At 37.8% G+C, this 20,374-nt stretch overlaps 1 protein-coding gene across 1 annotated transcript in view; it reads left to right on the forward strand.

Moving 5' to 3' along the window:
* The window catches only part of CNTNAP2 (contactin associated protein 2), a 2,027,980-nt gene that overhangs the window by 944,538 nt on the left and 1,063,068 nt on the right, over positions 1 to 20,374 (forward strand). The window contains exons 7-8 of the mRNA XM_073899330.1: positions 5,381 to 5,524; positions 9,062 to 9,326. Of these exons, the coding sequence (XP_073755431.1) occupies positions 5,381 to 5,524; positions 9,062 to 9,326 (409 nt within the window). The remainder of the gene's footprint in view (positions 1 to 5,380; positions 5,525 to 9,061; positions 9,327 to 20,374) is intronic.

Below are 20,374 nucleotides of genomic sequence, written 5' to 3' on the forward strand. Positions count from 1 at the left end.
GATGGGTCTTGTTTTTTAATCCAATCTGATAGCCTGTGTCTTTTGATTGGGGCATTGAGCCCATTTACATTCAGGGTAACTATTGAAAGGTATGAATTTAGTGCCATTGTATTACCTGTAAGGTGACTGTTAACTGTCTGTTGTCTGTGTTCGTTTCTGCTCTTTGCTGCTTTTAGGTTCTCTCTTTGCTTAGAGGACCCCTCTCAATATTTCTTGGAGGGCTGGTTTCGTGTTTGCAAATTCCTTTAGTTTTTGTTTGTCCTGGAAGCTTTTTATCTCTCCTTCTATTTTCAATGATAGCCTAGCTGGATATAGTATTCTTGGCTGCATATTTTTCTCGTTTAGTGCTCTGAAGATATCTTGCCAGTCCTTTCTGGCCTGCCAGGTCTCTGTGGATAGGTCTGTTGCCAATCTAATGTTTCTACCATTGTAGGTTACAGATCTCTTCTCCCGAGCTGCTTTCAGGATTTTCTCTTTGTCTCTGAGACTCGTAAGTTTTACTCTTAGATGTTGGGGTGTGACCTATTATTATTGATTTTGAGAGGGGTTCTCTGTGCCTCCTGGATTTTAATGCCTGTTTCCTTCCTCACATTAGGGAAGTTCTCTGCTATAATTTGCTCCAATATACCTTTGCCCCTCTCTCTCTCTCTTCTTCTTCTGGGATCCCAATTATTCTAATGTTTCGTCTTATCATATCACTTATCTCTCGAATTCTGCCCTCGTGATCCTGTAGTTGTTTCTCTTTTTCTCAGCCTCTTTATTTTCCATCATTTGGTCTTCTATATCGCTGATTCTCTCTTCTGCCTCATTTATCCTAGCAGTTAGTGCCCCCATTTTGGATTGCACCTCATCAATAGCCTTTTTGATTTCAATTTGGTTAGATTTTAGTTCTTTTATATCTCCAGAAAGGGTTTCTCTAATAACTTCCACGCTTTTTTCAAGCCCAGCTAGTATCTTTAAAGTCATGATTCTGAACTCTAGGTCCGACATCATACTAATGTCCGTATTGAGTAGGTCCCTGGCTGACGGTACTACCTCTTGTTCTTTTTGCTGAGGTGATTTCTTTCGTCTTGTCATTTTGTCCACAGGAGAATAGATGAATGAGAGAACAAAATGCTAACAGGTTTACAACGTCCCCAGCAAATATACTGTATACAAATCAGAAAAGACCTGAAACCAGGGGAAAAGAAAGGGAAAGAAAGAAAAAAGAAAGAGAAAAATAAAAGGATAAAAACAAAAACAGAACAATACAAAAAAAGCAGAATGTGATCAAATATGATCAGGCTAGTGCATAGATCAGTGCCACACACTAGATTTTGGGCATATTTTGGTCTGTTAGAAAAAAGTGCCTCCTAAAATTTTAAAGGAAGAAAGATATATATGTACAAAATAAGGGTTGATACAATGAAGGGATGAAATATGACTGTAAAGATGAAAATTGTAAAAGATTTTATAAAAGGACTTGGTAAGATAAGTTGTTTGAAAAAAGAAAGAAGATTTAAGAAAAAGAAAAAAAAAAGGAAAAAGGGAGAGAATGTGATCAGGCAGGAGACTAGAACAAAGCCATACACTAGTGATTTAGGGTATATTTTTATCTCTTAGAAGAAACTGTACCCCAAAATTTTAAAGAGAGAACAACTTATATATATATGCCAAAAATAAGGGTAACTACTATGAAGGGATAAAATATGACTCTAAAAATGAAAAATAAAAAATGTTTTGTTTTTTTTTTTTTAAAGGGATTGATAAGATGTTGGTTGAAAAAGGGAAAAAGAAAAATAAAAAAAAACAGTCAACAAAAATTAACTTTGATGAAATAATGGATCATGGTAAAAAAAAAAAAAAAAAAAAGCCATGAATCTATGTGCAGTATTCCCCTAACGCTGGAGTTCTCCCGTTCTCCTTGATCGATCAACTTGGTCTTGGCTTGCTGGCTGTTTGTGCTGATCTTCTGGGGGAGGGGCCTGTTGCTGTGGTTTCCAAATGTCTTTGCCGGAGGCGGAATTGCCCCGCCCTTGTCGGTCCGGGCTAAGGAAGCTGCTCCGGTTTGTTCTCAGGAGCTTTTGTTCCCTGCAAGCTCTCGGTACAGCTTTGGAGGACCAGGGCAGAAATGGTGGCCTCCCAATCTCCACCCGGAGTTGCTGAGAACTCGGGGCCCCGCTCCTCAGTGTGTCCCCAGAGAAAAGCAGTCACTCCCGTGTCCCCGGTCTCCGGCCGCACTCCATGCTCACCCGGCCTGTGACCGAGCGTTGCTATCTCTGGCACCCGACCCCGTGTGGAGTCTCCAAACCCAGCAGATCCCTGCGGTGTGCTCCCGCACCGCTCCTCCCCGGGAAGGAAGGGGAGTCTCCCCGGATCTGCTGCTTGTTGGGTCCGTGCTGGGGGAGCCGTGCCCCGACTGGGCCGCAGATCACAGTTTATGGCCACCCCGAGCTGAGAACCCGCGACTCTGCTCCGTCTCTGCAGCCGGCTTCCCCGCTCTGATACCTGGGAGCTCTGCCGCACTCAGGCACCCCCGGTCTCTCCGTGACCCCAAGGGTCCTGAGACCACACTGTCCCGGGAGGATTCCACCCCCCGCTTAGCCACTGGAGCGACATCCCTCCGCGGAGCCGGCTTCTAAAAGGTCCGATTTTGTGCTCCGCGGCTCTAGCACTTGCCAGAAGCGGCCGGCGGAGGCCCCTCCCCCACCGTCTATCCTCCCGAATATCACCCCGGATTCACTTCTCCGCACGCCCTACCTTCCAGTAAGTGGTTGCTTCTCTGTTCAGAGAGTTGTTGCTACTCTCCTGTTCGATCTCCTGTTGAGTTCGTAGGTGTTCAGAATGGTTTGATCCCTATTCAGCTGAATTCCTGAGACCAGACGAAATCTAGGTCTCCTACTCCTCAGCTATCTTGCTCTGCCCCCCAAGCATTCTTGTTTTCCTAAAGAAGGTAGGGAGAAAGGACACTTAGAAGTATCTAGCCATCTCTGCCACATTTTGTAAACTCTTGGTAGCTAACAAAATGGTCAATGTGGTTATTTTGTTTAAGAGTCAGGGTTATTGAATGAACTGTTATCATTAATAAGCCAGTCATATGAGTTATATGATTATCTGATGAATAATCTAACAATTGCAACATTTTTTTTTTACTTTCTGAATAATTATAATATCAAAATATTTTGTGGTCCAGGCACTTCATTTTACTGATGAGAATACATAATCAGAAGAAGTGGCAACCTAGTGTCATAAGATTAGTTACATTAGGAATTGGGATTTGAACCCATATCTCTTAGTTGTACAGAAATCTGGTAAATTGAGCTTGTGTTGCTTCACTAGGGCACCTCTGAGGATGACATAGGACATGTGCTGAGGTTTGCTGAAAGCAGAGAAACCATAGGAGTATTTAATCATCATCCTAACAGCACGTGGAAAAAGAATGAGACAATATGTTTAAACTGGTATTTAGTAATAATGGTCAAACTGTGATGCTGCCTGTTGTTAAGCATAGATTTTTATTACCATCAACTGGGAAAGAATTGGTAAAATAAACTGTAGACAGGAAATATAACACTCCACATAATTATCAGTAATTCTTACCTTTGGTATTAGGTATACTTGCTTAGTTCCTAATAAGTTCATTTTAGTGCCACTTGAAAATATTTTCCTAATAATTCTTCTATTTTAGATTACTGTATAATTTTCCTTTTGTCATTTCTTAATTCTTTTCTATATATTCTCAGTTTTCCCTTCTTTCATATATACTCTATATGGTAAATGATACATATTCAACTAACCATTATTAACAAATTTTAAGTGAGATCTTTTATTTTTTTATATTGCTTCATAAACTATCATTAATTTGTGCTTTGTTTTCTGTAAAAACTAAGCATGTAAAATGCCATGACACTAAATAAAAGAACATAAATTGTTAATGGCCTCCTAGAACACAAAGATCTGTGCCTTATGTTTCAAATATGAAACTCCTTACCGGTTGGAGTCTTAAAATGTCTCAAAAATGTCTCAACTATTGCTTTCATTTTCAAAGCTTTATCGAAGTTGATAATGGTAACATTGAATAATAATTAGAAGAGAAATAACACCTGGATTATATATCTTGGTATTGCAGCTCTGGTTAGTATTTAGATTTATTTACCACTAATTCACTATTAGCAGTAAATGTCATTATGGCAATAGGTATATTAAGTATAATTTTGTATTATAGGAAATTGACACTTTAGTACTCTAATTTGGCCAAAGATATAAGGAAAAAGACATACTCTCTTTTTATAGGTGGTAGTAGCCAGAGAATCACAGTAAAGGGCATCCACCTTATTCTTTTTTTTTTCATTTTTTTATTGTTAATGTTAATCACCATACATACATTACATCATTAGTTTTTGATGTAGTGTTCCATGATTCGTTGTTTGTGCATAACACCCACTGGTCCACGCAGAATGTGCCCTCTTTAATACCCATCACCAGGCTAACCTATCCCCCCACCCGCCTGCCCTCTAGAACCCTTAGTTTGTTTTTCAGAGTCCATCGTCTCTAATGGTTCATCTACCCCTCCGACTTACTCCCCTTCATTCTTCCCCTCCTGCTATCTTCTTCTTTTTTCTTTCTTAACATATTGCATTATTTGTTTCAAAAGTACAGATCTGTGATTCAACAGTCTTGCACAATTCACAGCGCTCACCATAGCACATACCCTCCCCAATGTCTATCACCCAGCCACCCAATCCCTCCCACCCCCCACCAGCATCCACCTTACTCTTTAGGATTCAGAAGACCTATAATATCTCTAAGCCTATAGTGCTAAAATAACAGCCCCCATCTCCTAATGTGTTCTTCATATATATAGTAATGAGACTTTTTGAACTATTTTCTGCATTAAAAATAAGTCTAGTGAATATTTGACTTTAATGGTCATTTAGATTAAAGTAAGTCTACATAGTACATAGGGTTTATCATTGTATTGCATTAGTACTGGTTACCTCATGATGATAGAAGCATTTATTAGTAGTATGTCTTTGAATGATAAACATAAAAATGTGTTTTTAATATTAATAAAAGAAGGTTGCTATATAAAATCTTTTAAAACATTTCAGGAAAATTTATAAAATGTCTTTGAGTGGCTACAAGAGATTATTGCTATTTTTTTGTTAAAGTTATAATCTGATCCCCATAATTAATAATACTGTTATGTACTTCCATAACATAATGTAATATGCAACAGATTTTGGAGGCAGAAAAAAATGTCTGTATATTCCGGGAGAGATCTGCAGACCTTGGTTGTATAACTGACCTTGGTTGTATTAATAGTTTTGCCTAATTTATTGTGAATATTTTTTTAAGATGAATACAGTGTGAATGTTACATTTTTTTTCTTTTCTCAAAGATAACCTTCGGAGGCATACCTTTCTCTGGGAAGCCAAGTTCCAGCAGTAGAAAGAACTTCAAAGGCTGCATGGAAAGCATTAATTATAATGGTATCAACATAACTGATCTTGCGAGAAGGAAGAAACTAGAGCCCTCAAATGTGGTAAGATTGTTCACTCCAAAATAGTGGTTCATAGAAAAATCAAAGAAGTTTTGTTTTTTTCTGGAGTATTGAACAACAACGACATCGTCACAGCATTTTGCTATCATGCTTGTGTTGGGCTCAGCAGTGTAAGACTAACTACAGAATTACCTAAAGAAAGTGTAGATGGTGGATGTACTTTGAGAATAAATAATGGTTTTTGAGTTAAATTAGCCTGCAGTAGAGAGTAAGTTTAACTTAGATGGGGCACAGTATTTTGACCCAGTGTTTCTGAATTCCCCATATCAAAGGGACATACCTCAGGCATTCCTCAGTGTGTGCTTCGTCCTGGCAGTTCAGCAGCCCGTAAATGTTTCCAGATGTCTTATCATATATGAATCTCCATTTCTTGTTTATGATTTAATTCAGTATTTTAAAAGTGTTACATCCAGGAACTTTGCTATATTCATTTCCATGTTTCCAAAGATAATTGATCCAGGTAAGTAAGTAAATACACTTTTTGTGAAAGCTCTAAACATACTAAGTATAGGCAGTTATATAAGGTTTGACTGCCACTGGCTGGTGAAAGCTGTGATGTAGAACCTAATAGTGATCTTCTTCCAGCTCTGCTGTGAGTCCTTTCCAGCTTTAACTACTTTAAGGAGGAGAGCAAAAATTGAAGAACGCGCTAGCATACCTGGCTCCCCATGACACTGTTTAGGATCACTGAAAGATAGCAACTGAAAAGTCTAGTGTGTGTTCCCTATGGGTCTGCAAAAACAGGAGTTAACGTCAACCTACAAGTGTTAGTTGGAAGAGTCTGGGGTTCAAGACCCACATTTATGACAGCCACTGACAGTAAATAATGTTACGAGAGCTTGCACTGTATTCCAAAAGAGCTCTGATGGTCTCTTGGCCCACATTTGAGCCTAGGGTTTTCACAAAATGATTGGATAAATAGAAATCCCCTCATGAATAAACCGGAGTTCAGGTTGAGTATGAAAATTATTATGGCATAAAATAATAATTTAATGTGCATTTTTTCTTTATTTTTCTTCAAAATAAGGAATTTCTACTGAGTAAAAAGTTGAACTTTGAAATTATCTCGTAAGTATTGACTATAGAGACAAATAGTAATAGTTCTATTTATAGGCAGCAGGCACTGTGCTAGGAATGTTACTTTTATGACAATCTGAGAATAGTACTACAACATGAGTAGAGATGTTATCATACACATTTTGTAGATGCCAAAAAACAAAACAAAACAAAACAAAAAAAACAACCCTGAGACTTTGCCTGGAAAAATAACTTTCCAAGATGATTGAATGTGAGTGGGTTCACAGTATATGACCCCCGAGGTCATGGTCTCCTTACATGCTGTGTTACTTCTTACACAGAATAGTATTAATACATACACTCTCTTAAGCTTTGGATAAAATGGCACCAGGGTCCTTTTGTTTTCTCAGAAATCATTGCTTAAGATAAAAAGATACAGAATCCAAATCGTCAGAATATTTTTTGCACCTTTAAGAAGAAATAAAATGTTATTTCTGCCCAGACCTCCCGGTTGGTCCTGATATGAATTCGTTAGGAACCTAAATTATAAAGAATTTTACTACAGAGATTCATTCCCAGAACAACCTTAACTACAAAATATATTGTAGTTATAAATGCTATTTTAACTTGAATAACAAAGATATTTAGTAAAGCATAAATTATCTATAATTATGTTTGTTGAAATAAAGTGAGCAGACATGGGATAAACCTTTAAACAAAAATATATGTACATATTAAAATTTTCGGCAGGATAGAGAAAAGTAGGACACTTTGTAGGCAACTCTGCAAGGACGGGTCCTTAGGAAGGAGACTTGCTTTCAAAGACGTCAGGTGCTGGTATTTCAGTGAAATGGACTCCACACATCCTGCGTTCATCTCCATGCACACACCCATTCCCTAATGTTGGGTCACAGCCTCCTGGACGGCCTCCTGGGTGTAATCGCACCCAGCCCCTGGATGCAGAGGGCAGGGGGAGAGAGAAGAGACAGACCACCCCACGTTGGCAGGTGGCAGGTTTAATAAGCAAGGGAACTTAGGTCTTGTCTTGGGAAGCCACAAGAGGAGTACCCCTCCGCACCTGCCTGCCAAGTCTTAAAAGTTTATTTAGAGGTCTTACCTGGATTCAGTTATGGATACAGGAGGCCTTAACCAGTTCAGTACCCACGTTGGATAGCCTCAACACCACATCTCTATCTTAAGACTGTATCCTTGGAGTGGGGAACACACATTCTGAGGACAGCGAAGTCTCCAATTGTCCGAGTCCTGCTCATGGGTTAACTGGCAGTCACAAGTCTTCTTGATGACTTCCTCCAATACCTCATTATTCATTGACTTCTGAGTCAGCACCTTTACTCAAAAAGGACCTTTAATTTTGTTGGGAGATATTCCCCACAACATGGGTATGTGGTCAGTTATAACATCTCAATTATTAGGCAAAGGCATTTCTTTTCATCAGTAAAAGTAAGCAGTTAAAAATAATTATCTGTGAAGCTACAGTGTAAATTTAGTTTGAATATTAATTCAGAGGGACAGCCTGCCTTAGATGTAATGGTTAATGTGCTGAAATGGAAGAACAATCCGTCTAAACCTAGATATCGTGGTGTTGTGTTGTTGTGAAATAAATAAGTAATCGAAGGACCAGATGAAAATGCCAACAAATTATATTCCTCAGAATATTATGGTGGGATAAAAGAAGTGGGAAGCAAAAGTAGATTTTCAGACCTTTAAAAGGAAGGTACTTACACACAGGAATACAACATTTAGCGTGTCTGAATGGTAAATGAAATTGTTTTTTGGTACAAAATAGAGGGAGAGTGAGAAGAAAGAAGAAAGGAATAGGCTTCAATTATCACAAGTTTGTTTTTATTTTGTACACTCATACTACTGTTCTCAGAAGCATTAATTCATTATAATGTATGCACACTTCATAGGAATTTAATATAACAGTAATCCGAAATAATCACAATTATGCTGATCTATATAGTTAATATTAATTCATATATATTAGGTATAGGGATAAAAACCAAGAATATTTGTCCCATAATATCAATAAATAACAACCAAATGACCATAGTTCCCAATGAGACTAGTCATATATGAATGAACACTTGACATAGGCCGTCCAGAAGAGGACGGTGGCGTCTCCTCCTTGGCTGAGGCATCATCAGTAATGGCGGAGGGGAGCAGCAGCTTTCTGCCATCTTTAGAAAGTCCAGTGGTTCTCACTCATGTGCACCACATAGGGACGCATCCCATCCCATCAGGCTTGTCAGTCTGTCGATTCCATGATAGATGGTTCTTGTTAATTCCTCTTCTTGACGGCCAGCTGCTGAGCCCTGTTAGACACACACTCCAAGTAGAGTGATGCCGAGGTATCCGGGTGCTGAATCCAAATCATGCTGCTGCGTGTGAGAGTTTGGCACAAGCTCAAGCTCTGCACTGACATCTACAGACTGTAGCTTTGTTTCTATTTGTCTCAAAGCGTGCCCTTTTGTTTTCCAGGGAAATTTGAGTTTCTCGTGTGTGGAGCCCTACACAGTGCCTGTCTTTTTCAATGCTACCAGTTACCTGGAGGTGCCAGGACGGCCTAACCAGGACCTGTTTTCAGTCAGTTTCCAGTTCAGGACTTGGAACCCAAACGGTCTCCTGCTTTTCAGTCAGTTTGCAGATAATTTGGGCAATGTGGAGATTGACCTCACTGAAAGCAAAGTTGGTGTTCACATCAACGTCACGCAGACCAAGATGAGCCAAATAGATATCTCCTCAGGTTAGTGCAATTGGTTTGCTGTTTGCTCCTGAAACTGCTGTTGTGATTTCCACAGCTATCGTTGCTTTTGTTTTGTTGGTGTTGTGTGCTCGTAGTTGTGTTTGGATTCAGACTTGGTGAGATTCTTACTTGGCTGCCCAGAGTACTGACTGAATAAGAGAACCTTGGAAACTGGCTCAGAGGGTGAGGGGTGGGTGAGGAGGAAATTTAGTTGAGTCAGAGTACCAAGACCTTCTATTGCTTATACATACTAGTTCACATTAATAGGGCAATGGACATTACTCAAAGTGGAGATTTTATGTTTACAGAGAATGTCGGTTTTACTGACGTAAGAGTGCCTGGTACTGTTTGACTTTATGGACATTCAAATACATTTTACTATTAGTAGCAAGTATATATTAATTTATTCATGACTTTAAAGGTATGTGCAACTGTTTGAATCAAAACCTCAAAGTGATCTTGGTAAATTTATGCAGATTTTCGAGAAAAACTACAAGGGGTGAGTACAAAGAGGAATGACAAAATGTATGTATCAACTGAGGGAAGACTGACTGTCTTGGCTTAGCGGGTAATTTTTTAAAATTGACCTCACAGTGGTATGATAAACTGAGGCTTGGGTAATATTGTTGTTAATTGAACAAACTTAGCAATCTTGGCATATTCTTTGATTAATATGCTACAAAGAAAGCTGAGATCTTGTAAACAAAGGAAAAGTCATGATAGTGGACTCTTAAATAGTAAAAGTTTTCATCAAATTTCTCTAGATGTTTCTTGCAGTAGATGTTTTTATTTTGTGAAGAACTGCTTAGAAATAGAAGACAGAGAAAATTAACATTGACTGAGCAGCTTGTACAAATGTACCAAATACTGAGAGAGGAAGTTCATGACAAAATGCTCCACTGCATGACTGTTGGCTCTGATGTCGAAATATTGCGTGTTCACTCGTGACACCATATGTATACACCTGACGAGGTTTCGAACATGTTATATTGTCTGTGTCCAGGTCATTTCCCTGTGGGCTGTCAGGTCTTTGAGGGCAGAGGCTATGCCTGTTCTTCTATTCTAGCATATAGAATAGCACCTGTTACATTAGAGGTGCTCTGGGAGTGTTTGTGGAGTTAACACTGCGGCCCTTTAAACTAGTGTTCCCTAACAGAATATTTCCTGCTGAAGGATATGCGTCCTTTCATAAAATAGGTGTTGTGTTTCTGTAGAGCATGGCCATATAGACTATTACTGAGAAGGATTCAAGGAAGATATAGGGACCATTATACCAGAGGTGTGTCTGAATTACTGAAGTCAAAAGCCATTGTGAAATACCTAGATATTTACTTTTTCTGTTTTTGCTTCGTTAGTTTTGCTTTCCCCTGAATGTTTGGAGTCCAAATGATTGATCAACCATATTTTATTACTACTTCCCCATATAAATTCACCTTGAGAGATTTAGAGCAAATAAAAAATACCTGGAGAGACCAGAAAAACACATAAAACAAACACACATACAAATATTTGCCACAGTTGAAAAACATCCCATTAGATTTTATTATGATTAATGATTCTTTTCTAATGACTAAAAACATAAAAATATAAGCATGAAGGCCCCCCTCCCTCTTGACATTCTCTGAACAAACCGAAATTCCTGGTGGTTTTCCATGTAACAGGAACCATTATAATGGAAATAATAGGATCTTAAATATCGAGATCAATAAACATTTCCTAGTTTAATTTGGTCTAATTTAAGACTCTAAGATATTTTCATCTAATTTAAACTGTGTTTATGAAAAAATAAAAGGAAGAAAGAAGAAAGGAATCCAATATACAAGACTAATTTACCTTAATAGATTTGCTTAAATATGATAAAATTGGACTTGAGAAATTTTTGTTAATTTAGCCAAGAATCTGTGCAAATTAAGGGAAACTGATAGGAAATTTCAACATGTCGGTAACCTTGATCTTACATATCCCAGTGAAAATACGTTACTGTTCCAAATATTTATTTTTCTTATACACAGAGTGGAAACCACAATCTTATCAGTTATCATTGCTCAAGTTTCAGAAAGATTTGTAAGTAAATATAGATGCACATACATTTTTAAAAAGTTATATCTTATACTCATTTAAACTGTGTTTATTAAAAAATAAGGGGAAGAAAGAACAAAGGAATCCCATATATGACTACATTCATTCATCCATCCTATAAATACAAATGAAGTCCATAGAAGGCAGTTTTCATCTGTATTTAAAGTACTTTACCAAATTCAATTAAAGGTATGAGTAACTTAGTGTAAGTAGCAACCCTGAGAAAATAATTTAGAAAGATAAGTTAACCGAGGGCACTAATGTTTGCTTTAATGAAGGGAAATAGTTCTGCATTGTGTCTATCTTCTTCTTCTTTTTTGTTTATTATTTTTTATAATAAATGCCACAGAAAGTGAGGAAGGTAACAATTGTCTCTCCATTGTCTGTGAAGAGATGTAAACTTTCCAATTCAGAAAACTTTGAAGGAGCATTTGCTTTTACAATAGAAACATTTTTTTGGCTCTCATTCTTTTTGTTTTTTAAGATTTTATTTATTTATTTGAGAGAGAGCAAAAGAGAGATCACAGAGGGAGAGGGGGAAGCAGACTCCCCGCTGAGCAGGGAGCCAGATGTGGGACTCCATCCCAGGACCCTGGGATCATGACCTGAGCCGAAGGCAGACGCTTCACTGACTGAAACACCCAGGCACCCCTGCCTCTCAGATTCTTCAGAGAGGAAAAAATCAAAGGAAATAATTACATGTTTAGCATGCTTTGTTATATGTTATTTGACCTGGAGTATAAACACCACTGATTTATAAATCACTGAATTGTTGAACAAACGTCTCAGCTTTAGCACCTTTTTGTGAATGCAAGTGTGGGTGCTCTTCTCAAAGACCAAGTCCTTCATGTCTACCTTATTCTTAGCAGCATAAGCATTGAAGTATGTCAGTCCTTTTTTTATTTTATTTTTAAAAATAGCTTCATTGTGAAAATGTAGAAGATACATAAAATTTAGAAAACAAAAGCAGTCACTGCTAGGACTTATGTGTGCACACACACGCGTACAAAACACTGTGCAGCAGTGGACTGAGACAAAAACACTGTGCGGCAGTGGATCGAGACAAAACCACTGTGTGGCAGTGGATCAAGACAAAAACTGCTATGCAGCAGTCGGTCGAGATGTCATTATACAGACACTCAGGTACTGTCTGTTAGTACATACTTGTAACTCAGTTTTATTTTTAAAATGTGAATAAGTTCTGTGGTCCAAGATGAAGCTAATTCAAGTGGTTCAAAGCCTTTTTATTCTGTCTTGGACAACATTGTTCTTTGATGATAAAGTCAAACTAAATCCTGTAAGTTAGTATTCAATATATTTTTCACCCTCCTTGTATTTTTCCCTCTACGTTCTGATTGATTTCAGGTCTCATTAGTCTTGACACTGGACTCAACTTGTAAAATTCAGTCAAACTGAGTAACCTTGACTTTGCAGAGCGGGTTATCTTTCTATGAAAATATTTTCCAAGTTGCAACATCAACTTTTATAAAACATTCCATTATATTTATTTCTATTTAGAACTGTACTTAGTGTGTGGGGAATACAGATTTATGCTTTTCCCTTGGCTCGGAGTAGGTAATAAAAGGGGGGAAAAGTGCTAAAATGAACAGATGGGTAACATGTGTTCATTGAGCATACTGTTTAACATTCATATCAGAACCCTGGAGAAGGTGGGCCTAGAACTGTGTTTTTAAAATTACTTAGGGTGTTTGAAATTTGTTTTTCCAGCTTTTTTGAGGTAGTATTAACAAATTTAAATTATATATATTTACATGTTGTACAGGTTGTGCAATGTGATTTTTTAAAGTGTATGATAATATATATATACACATTGTGAAATAATTACCACAATCAAGTTAATTAATGCATCTGTTACCTTACACTTACTTTTGTGTATATGTGTGTGTTTGTATGCACATACACAGTGAGAACCCTTAAGATCTATTCTTTTAGCAAATTTCAGGTATACAGTGCAGTATTATTAAATATAATTACCATGCTATACGTTGGATTCCTTGGAACTTTTTCATCTCATAACTGAAAGTTTGTACCTTTTGACCAACATTTTCCCATTTCCCCCACTCTCCAGCCTTTGGGAACCATCATTCTACTCTCTGGTTCAATGAATTTTACTTTTCTTAGATTTTACATAAAAGTGAGATCATACAGTATCTGCTGTTGTGTATCTGGCTTCTGTCACTTAGCAAAACATCCTCCAGAGTCAAATGATTTTGATAAAAACACAGAAAACATAAGGAAACATATTATATCGCACTCAATACCTACTGAAACTTACTTTGCTGCTTTAGATGCACTCTTACTTTATGTTTTTTTTTCTCTTTTTTTCCATTAAATTTTTCATAACCCATCAAACGATTTTATGACCTAAAAACATGTTGTGACCTACAGTTTGGAAAACATTGACCTACAGATCTGTCTTCTCATTTGAAGAGTTGGAATTTTTTAAAGTTCCAGTTGCTTGGAGGTATTTACACCATCAGTCCATTTTGGAAAACTAAATGTATCTTCCAGGAACAATACTGCAATATTATAAAGGTAGTAAAAAAGTATGCATGTGTATTACTGTCTGATGTATAGTCAAAAAAAAAAACTACCCATCTTTTAAAATAAGGTTTTTATTGCAAAATTCCTCAATTTTATGTCACTAAATTATGCACAGATGTTTACAATAATACTCTAATGTTGTAGTCTACCCATATTAATAAGGTCATAAAATGTTTGACTCAGCATTTATATAGTGGAAGGGAAGTGATTTCTATTAATGATCTTTCTTACCTGTTGAAAAAAAATCAATTTCTATCCATGTAAACAAAGCCTTTTCTAAAAGTCATTCAGAAAATGCACTGCTTCTAAATCAGCTGTTTTCTAGCTGAAGTATTAGAACCTTGTTTTGTTTACATAGATATTGCTTCAAGTTTAGAATGACTTTTCAGCATCTGCACTGCTTCAGAAGCCTGTATTCAGTAAAGATCATCTTTGTATTTCTGTCTCTAAAGAAAATCTTTGTGAGGCCTTGTTTTGTTTTTGTTTTATTACAGTGTCTTTTGTAATCCTTTTGAATTCCATTTGGGTGTGTTAAGGGAAGGTGTCTTAGTCTAATCAGGCTACTGTAACAAAATAGACTGGGTGGTTTAAGCAACAGACATTTATTCCTAGGAGTTCTGGAGGTGGAAGCTTGCCATCAGGGTGCCGGCGTAGTTGAATTCAGCTGAAGAAGGCCCTCTTGCAAGTCCATAGACCATAAACCGCAAGTCCATAAACGATAGACCGCTGTTTTCATTTGTTCTTATCTTCACAGGTGGGAGGCGCTGGAGAGCTCTGTGGGGGTCTTTCTTTAACAGCACTAACCCATTCAGGAGGGCTCCACCTTCATGACCTCAGCACCTTCCAAAGGCCCCAGCTGCTAATACCATCACACTGGGCATTAGGATTTCAACATATGAATTTGTAGGGGGGAGATAGAAACATTCAGATCACGGCAGAAGGAGTAGACGTTTTCTTGGCTTCTGGTGTAGCTTGGGAACTTGGTGGTAAATACTGGCATGTTTCCAGTTTATTGTTGGCAAATGCATTTCCCTGGAACTGCTCTTGGCATAGTCTGTCCTAAGCAATTAGAATATCTCTTCTCTTGATTTTATGAACATTTGAAAATGTAGTTAGTACATTAATTCTGGGAAGAATTCATACCAATTTTGAAAATTCAGTGATAACTTGCATCATGAGGTATCTTTTTCATCACGTAAGAAAAAAAAGTTTAGGGGTGCCTGGGTGGCTCAGTTGGTTAAGCGACTGCCTTCGGCTCAGGTGATGATCCTGGAGTCCCAGGATCGAGTCCCACATCGGGCTCCCTGCTCAGCGGGGAGTCTGCTTCTCCCTCTGACCCTCCCCCCTCTCATGCTTTCTATCTCATTCTCTCTCTCAAATAAATAAATAAAATCTTTAAAAAAAAAAAAAAAGTTTAGTTTCAGTACTGTTTTTTGTGTTTTGTTTATTGAGATACGATTTTCAGCTCTCTGATTTCAAACTGCAGATATTATTTAAGAAACTCAGGGCACCTGGGTAGCTCAGTCAGTTAAGCATCTGCCTTCAGCTCAGGTCATGATCCCAGGGTCCTGGGATCTAGCCCTGCATCAGGCTCCTTGCTCAGCAGGGAGCCTGCTTTTCCCTCTCCCTCTGCTGCTTCCCCTGCTTGTCCTCTCTCTCTGTGTCTCTCTCTGTCAAATAAATAAAATCTTAAAAAAATTTTTTTTTACAACTTAAAAATTAAATAATGTTTGTCTAGGCATACTTCACATACTTCAAATGATTTGTTTTTTTACATTGCAAAGGGATTGGAGACCTATTTAGTAGTGTATATTATACTCCTTAATTCAAGTTAAAACCATAATTATTAGAAGCCTTAAAAATGTCATTCTTGACTATTAAATTCGTATCATTCTGATTCTAAAGAAATAAAGAAGTACACAGAGATATTTATTGCAACATATATAATACAAGTAAGTGGAAACGAACTAAATATTTTAAATGAAGAGGTGCTTTTAAAGGCTGTATTGTCAAATGGAATACTATTGTGTCATTAAAAATCATGTTTCTCGGGGTGCCTGGGTGGCTCAGTCGTTAGGTGTCTGCCTTCCACTCAGGTCATGATCCCAGGTTACTGGGATCGAGCTGAGCATCGGGTTCCCTGCTCCGTGGGAAGCCTATTCTCCTTCTCCCACACCCCTGCTTGTGTTCCCTCTCTCGCTGTGTCTGTCTATATCAAAAAAATAAATTAAAAAAATATTTAGGGCGCCTGGGTGGCTCAGTTGGTTGAGCGACTGCCTTCAGCCCAGGTCATGATCCTGGCGTCCTGGGATTGAGTCCCACACCGGGCTCCCTGCTCAGCAGGGAGTCTGCTTCTCCCTCTGACCCTTTTCCCTCTCGTGCTCTCTCTCTCTCATTCTCTCTCTCTCAAGTAAATAAAATCTTAAAAAAAAAAAAAGAAATCATGTGTCTCAAATAAAATTGGAAAGTAGTGAATTAAAATGTTAACGAAAATTTATATAGAATATGATCCCAATATTATTTATTTTGAGTTACAAAAGTATTGTATTCTTAATAATATATGTGTTTATCTCAATACAAAGTAATACATTGTCAAGATGAATAATGTATATGAAACACAAGGAAGAAATTTAAAACACTTATATTCACACCAGTAAGATCGTGACATTTAAAGGAATCCAACTGCAGTTTTTCTATGTATGGATATAATTTAATATTTTAAAATAAATGTCTTCATAGCGAACATTCTACTTTGTGACATATACCATTCATTTAGCTAAATATTTTGATTATTTTCTCATGCCATTAAGTGTTCTTCTAGAACATAATTCTAAATCCCTGCAGAATTCCATAGCAGAGATAACACTATTTAACTAATTCCTATTTTTATTCTTTTTGTTTATTTGTTTGCTACTATATTACCATATCTAAAGTTGAGAGGAGCATTCAAATACAATTTCCACTCAAACTCAACCTAAAATTGTACATTGGTTATCTTTGATATACTTTCTGAAATCTGTGTGTCACTTTCACTTATTGTATTTATTTCCCTTCACTTTTTTTTCTCACTTTGTGTTTTTTCCTTTAAATTTTTTATTGTTATGTTAATCACCATATATTACATCATTTGTTTTTCAGTAGTGTTCCATGATTCATTGTTTGTGTATAACACCCAGTTGTAACACACAGAACGTGCCCTCTATATTCCCCATCACCAGGCTAACACATCTCCTCACCCCCTTCCCTCTAGAACCCTCAGTTTGTTTTTCAGAGTCCATCGTCTCTCGTGGTTCATCTCCCCCTCCGATTAACCCCCCCTTCACTCTTCCCCTCCTGCTATCTTCTTCTATTTTTTTTTCTTAACATATATTGCATTTTTGTTTCAGAGGTACATATCTACAGCGCTCACCATAACACATACCCTCTCCAATGTATATCACCCACCCCCCCATGCCTTCCACCCCACCCCCACTCCAGCAACCCCCAGTTTGTTTCCTGAGATTAAGAATTCCTCATATCAGTGAAGTCATATGATATATGTCTTTCTCTGATTGACTTATTTCACTCAGCATAACACGCTCCAGTTCTATCCACGTCATTGCAAATGGCAAGATCTCATTCCTTTTGATGGCTGCGTAATATTCCATCGTGTATATATACCACCTCTTCTTTATCCATTCATCCATCGATGGACATCTTGGCTCTTTTTCACAGTTTGGCTATGGTGGACATTGCTGCTATAAACATTGGGGTGCATCTACCCCTTCGGATCCCTACATTTGTATCTTTGTGGTAAATACGCAGTAGTGCAATTGCTGGATCATATGGTAGCTCTATTTTCAACTGTTTGAGGAACCTCCATACTGTTTTCCAGAGTGGCTGCACCACCTTGCGTTCCCACCAACAGTGTAGGAGGGTTCCCCTTTCTCCTCATCCCCGCCAACATCTGTCATTTCTTGAGTTGTTAATTTTAGCCATTCTGACAGGTGTGAGGTGGTATCTCATTGAGGTTTTGATTTGGATTTCCCTGATGCCGAGCGATGTTGAGCACTTTTTCGTGTATCTGTTGCCCATTTGGATGTCTTCGTTCGGAAAATGTCTGCTCATGTCTTCAGCCCATTTCTTGATTGGATTATTTGTTCTTTGGTTGTTGAGTTTGGTAAGTTCTTTATAGATTTTGGATACTAGCCCTTTATCTGATATGTCATTTGCAAATATCTTCTCCCATTCTGTCGGTTGTCTTTTGGTTTTGTGGACTGTTTCTTTTGCTGTGTAAAAGCTGTTTATCTTGATGAGGTCCCAATAGTACATTTTTGCCCTTGCTTCCTTTGCTTTTGGCGATATTTCTAGGAAGAAGTTGATGCGGCTGAGGTCGAAGAGCTTGCTGCCTGTATTCTCCTTTAGGATTTTGATGGACTCCTGTCTCACGTTTAGATCTTTCAACCATTTGGAGTCTATTTTTGTGTTTAGTGTAAGGAAATGGTCCAGTTTCATTCTTTGCATGTAGCTGTCCAGTTTTCCCAACACCATTTGTTGAAGAGACTGTCTTTTTGCCATTGGACATTCTTTCCTGCTTTGTCAAAAATAAGTTGACCATAGAGTTGAGGGTCCATTTCTGGGCTCTCGATTCTGTTCCATTGATCTATGTGTCTGTTTTTGTGCCAGTACCATACTGTCTTGATGATGACAGCTTTGTAATAGAGCTGGAAGTCCGGAATTGTGATGCCGCCAGCTTTGCTTTTCTTTTTCAGTATTCCTCTGGCTATTCGGGGTCTCTTCTGGTTCCATACAAATTTTAGGATTATTTGTTCCATTTCTTTGAAAAAAGTGGATGGTATTTTGATGGGGATTGCATTGAATGTGTAGATTGCTCTAGGTAGCATTGACATCTTCACAATGTTGGTTCTTCCAATCCATGAGCATGGAACGTTTTTCCATTTCTTTGTGTCTTCTTCAATTTCTTTCCTGAGTATTTTATGGTTTTCTGAGTACAGATCCTTTGCCTCTTTGGTTAAATTTATTCCTAGGTATCTTACGGTTTTGGGTGCAATTGTGAATGGGATCGACTCCTTAATTTCTCTTTTTTCTATCTTGTTGGTGTATAGGAATGCCACTGATTTCTGTGCATTGATTTTATATCCTGCTACTTTACTGAATTCCAGTATGAGTTCTAACAGTTTTGGGGTGGAGACTTTTGGGTTTTCCACATACAGTATCATATCATCTGCAAACAGTGAGAGTTTGACTTGTTCTTTGCTGATTTAGATGCCTTTGATTTCTTTTTGTTGTCTGATTGCTGTGGCTAGGACTTCTAATACTATGTTGAATAGCAGTGGTGATTGTGGACATCCCTGCCACGTACCTGACGTTAGGGGGAAAGCTCTCAGTTTTTCCTCATTGAGAATGTTATTCGCTGTAAGTTTTTCATAGATGGCTTTTATGATATTGAGGTATGTACCCTCTATCCCTATACTCTGAAGAGTTTTGATTAAGAAAGGATGGTACACCATCCTTTGTCAAAGGCTTTTTCTGTATCTATTGAGAGGATCATATGATTCTTATTCTTTCTTTTCTTAATGTATAGTAAAACATTGATTGACTTGCAGATGTTGAACCAAATTTGCAGCCCAGGGATAAATCCCACTTGGTCGTGGTGAATAATCCTTTTAGTGTACTGTTGGATCCTATTGGCTAGTATTTTGGTGAGAATTTTTGCATCCATGTTCAACAAGGATATTGTCTGTAATTCTCCGTTTTGATGGGGTCTTTGTCTGTTTTGGGATCAAGGTAATGGTGGCCTCATAAAACGAGTTTAGAAGTTTTCCTTCCATTTCTATTTTTTGGAACATTATCAGAAGAATAGGTATTAATTCTTGAAATGTTTGGTAGAATTCCCCCGGATAGCCATCTGGCCCTGAGCTTTTGTTTGTTGGGAGATTTTTGATGACTGCTTCAATTTCCTTAGTGGTTATAGGTCTGTTCAGGTTTTCTGTTTCATCCTGGTTCAGTTTTGGTAGTTGATACATCTCTAGGAATGCATCCATTTCTTCAAGATTAACTAATTTGCTGGCATAGAGTTGCTCATAATATGTTCTTATAATTGTTTGTATGTCTTTGGTATTGGTTGTGATCTCTCCTCTTTCATGCATGATTTTGTTGATTTGGGTCATCTCTCTTTTCTTTTTGATAAGTCTGGCCGGGGGTTTATCAATCTTGTTAATTCTTTCAAAGAATCAGCTCCTAGTTTCGTTGGTCTGTTCTACTGATTTTTGGTTTCTATTTCATTGATTTCTGCTCTGATCTTTATTATTTCTCTTCCCCTACTGGGTCTAGGCTTTATTTGCTCTTTTTCCTCTAGCTCCTTTAGGTGTAGGGTTAGGTTGTATATTTGAGACCTTTCTTGT

The sequence above is a fragment of the Callorhinus ursinus genome, unplaced genomic scaffold (genome assembly GCF_003265705.2).
Source record: "Callorhinus ursinus isolate GAN/ISIS: 27379988/994484 unplaced genomic scaffold, GSC_fseal_2.0 scaffold12, whole genome shotgun sequence".
Classification (NCBI taxonomy): domain Eukaryota; kingdom Metazoa; phylum Chordata; class Mammalia; order Carnivora; family Otariidae; genus Callorhinus; species Callorhinus ursinus.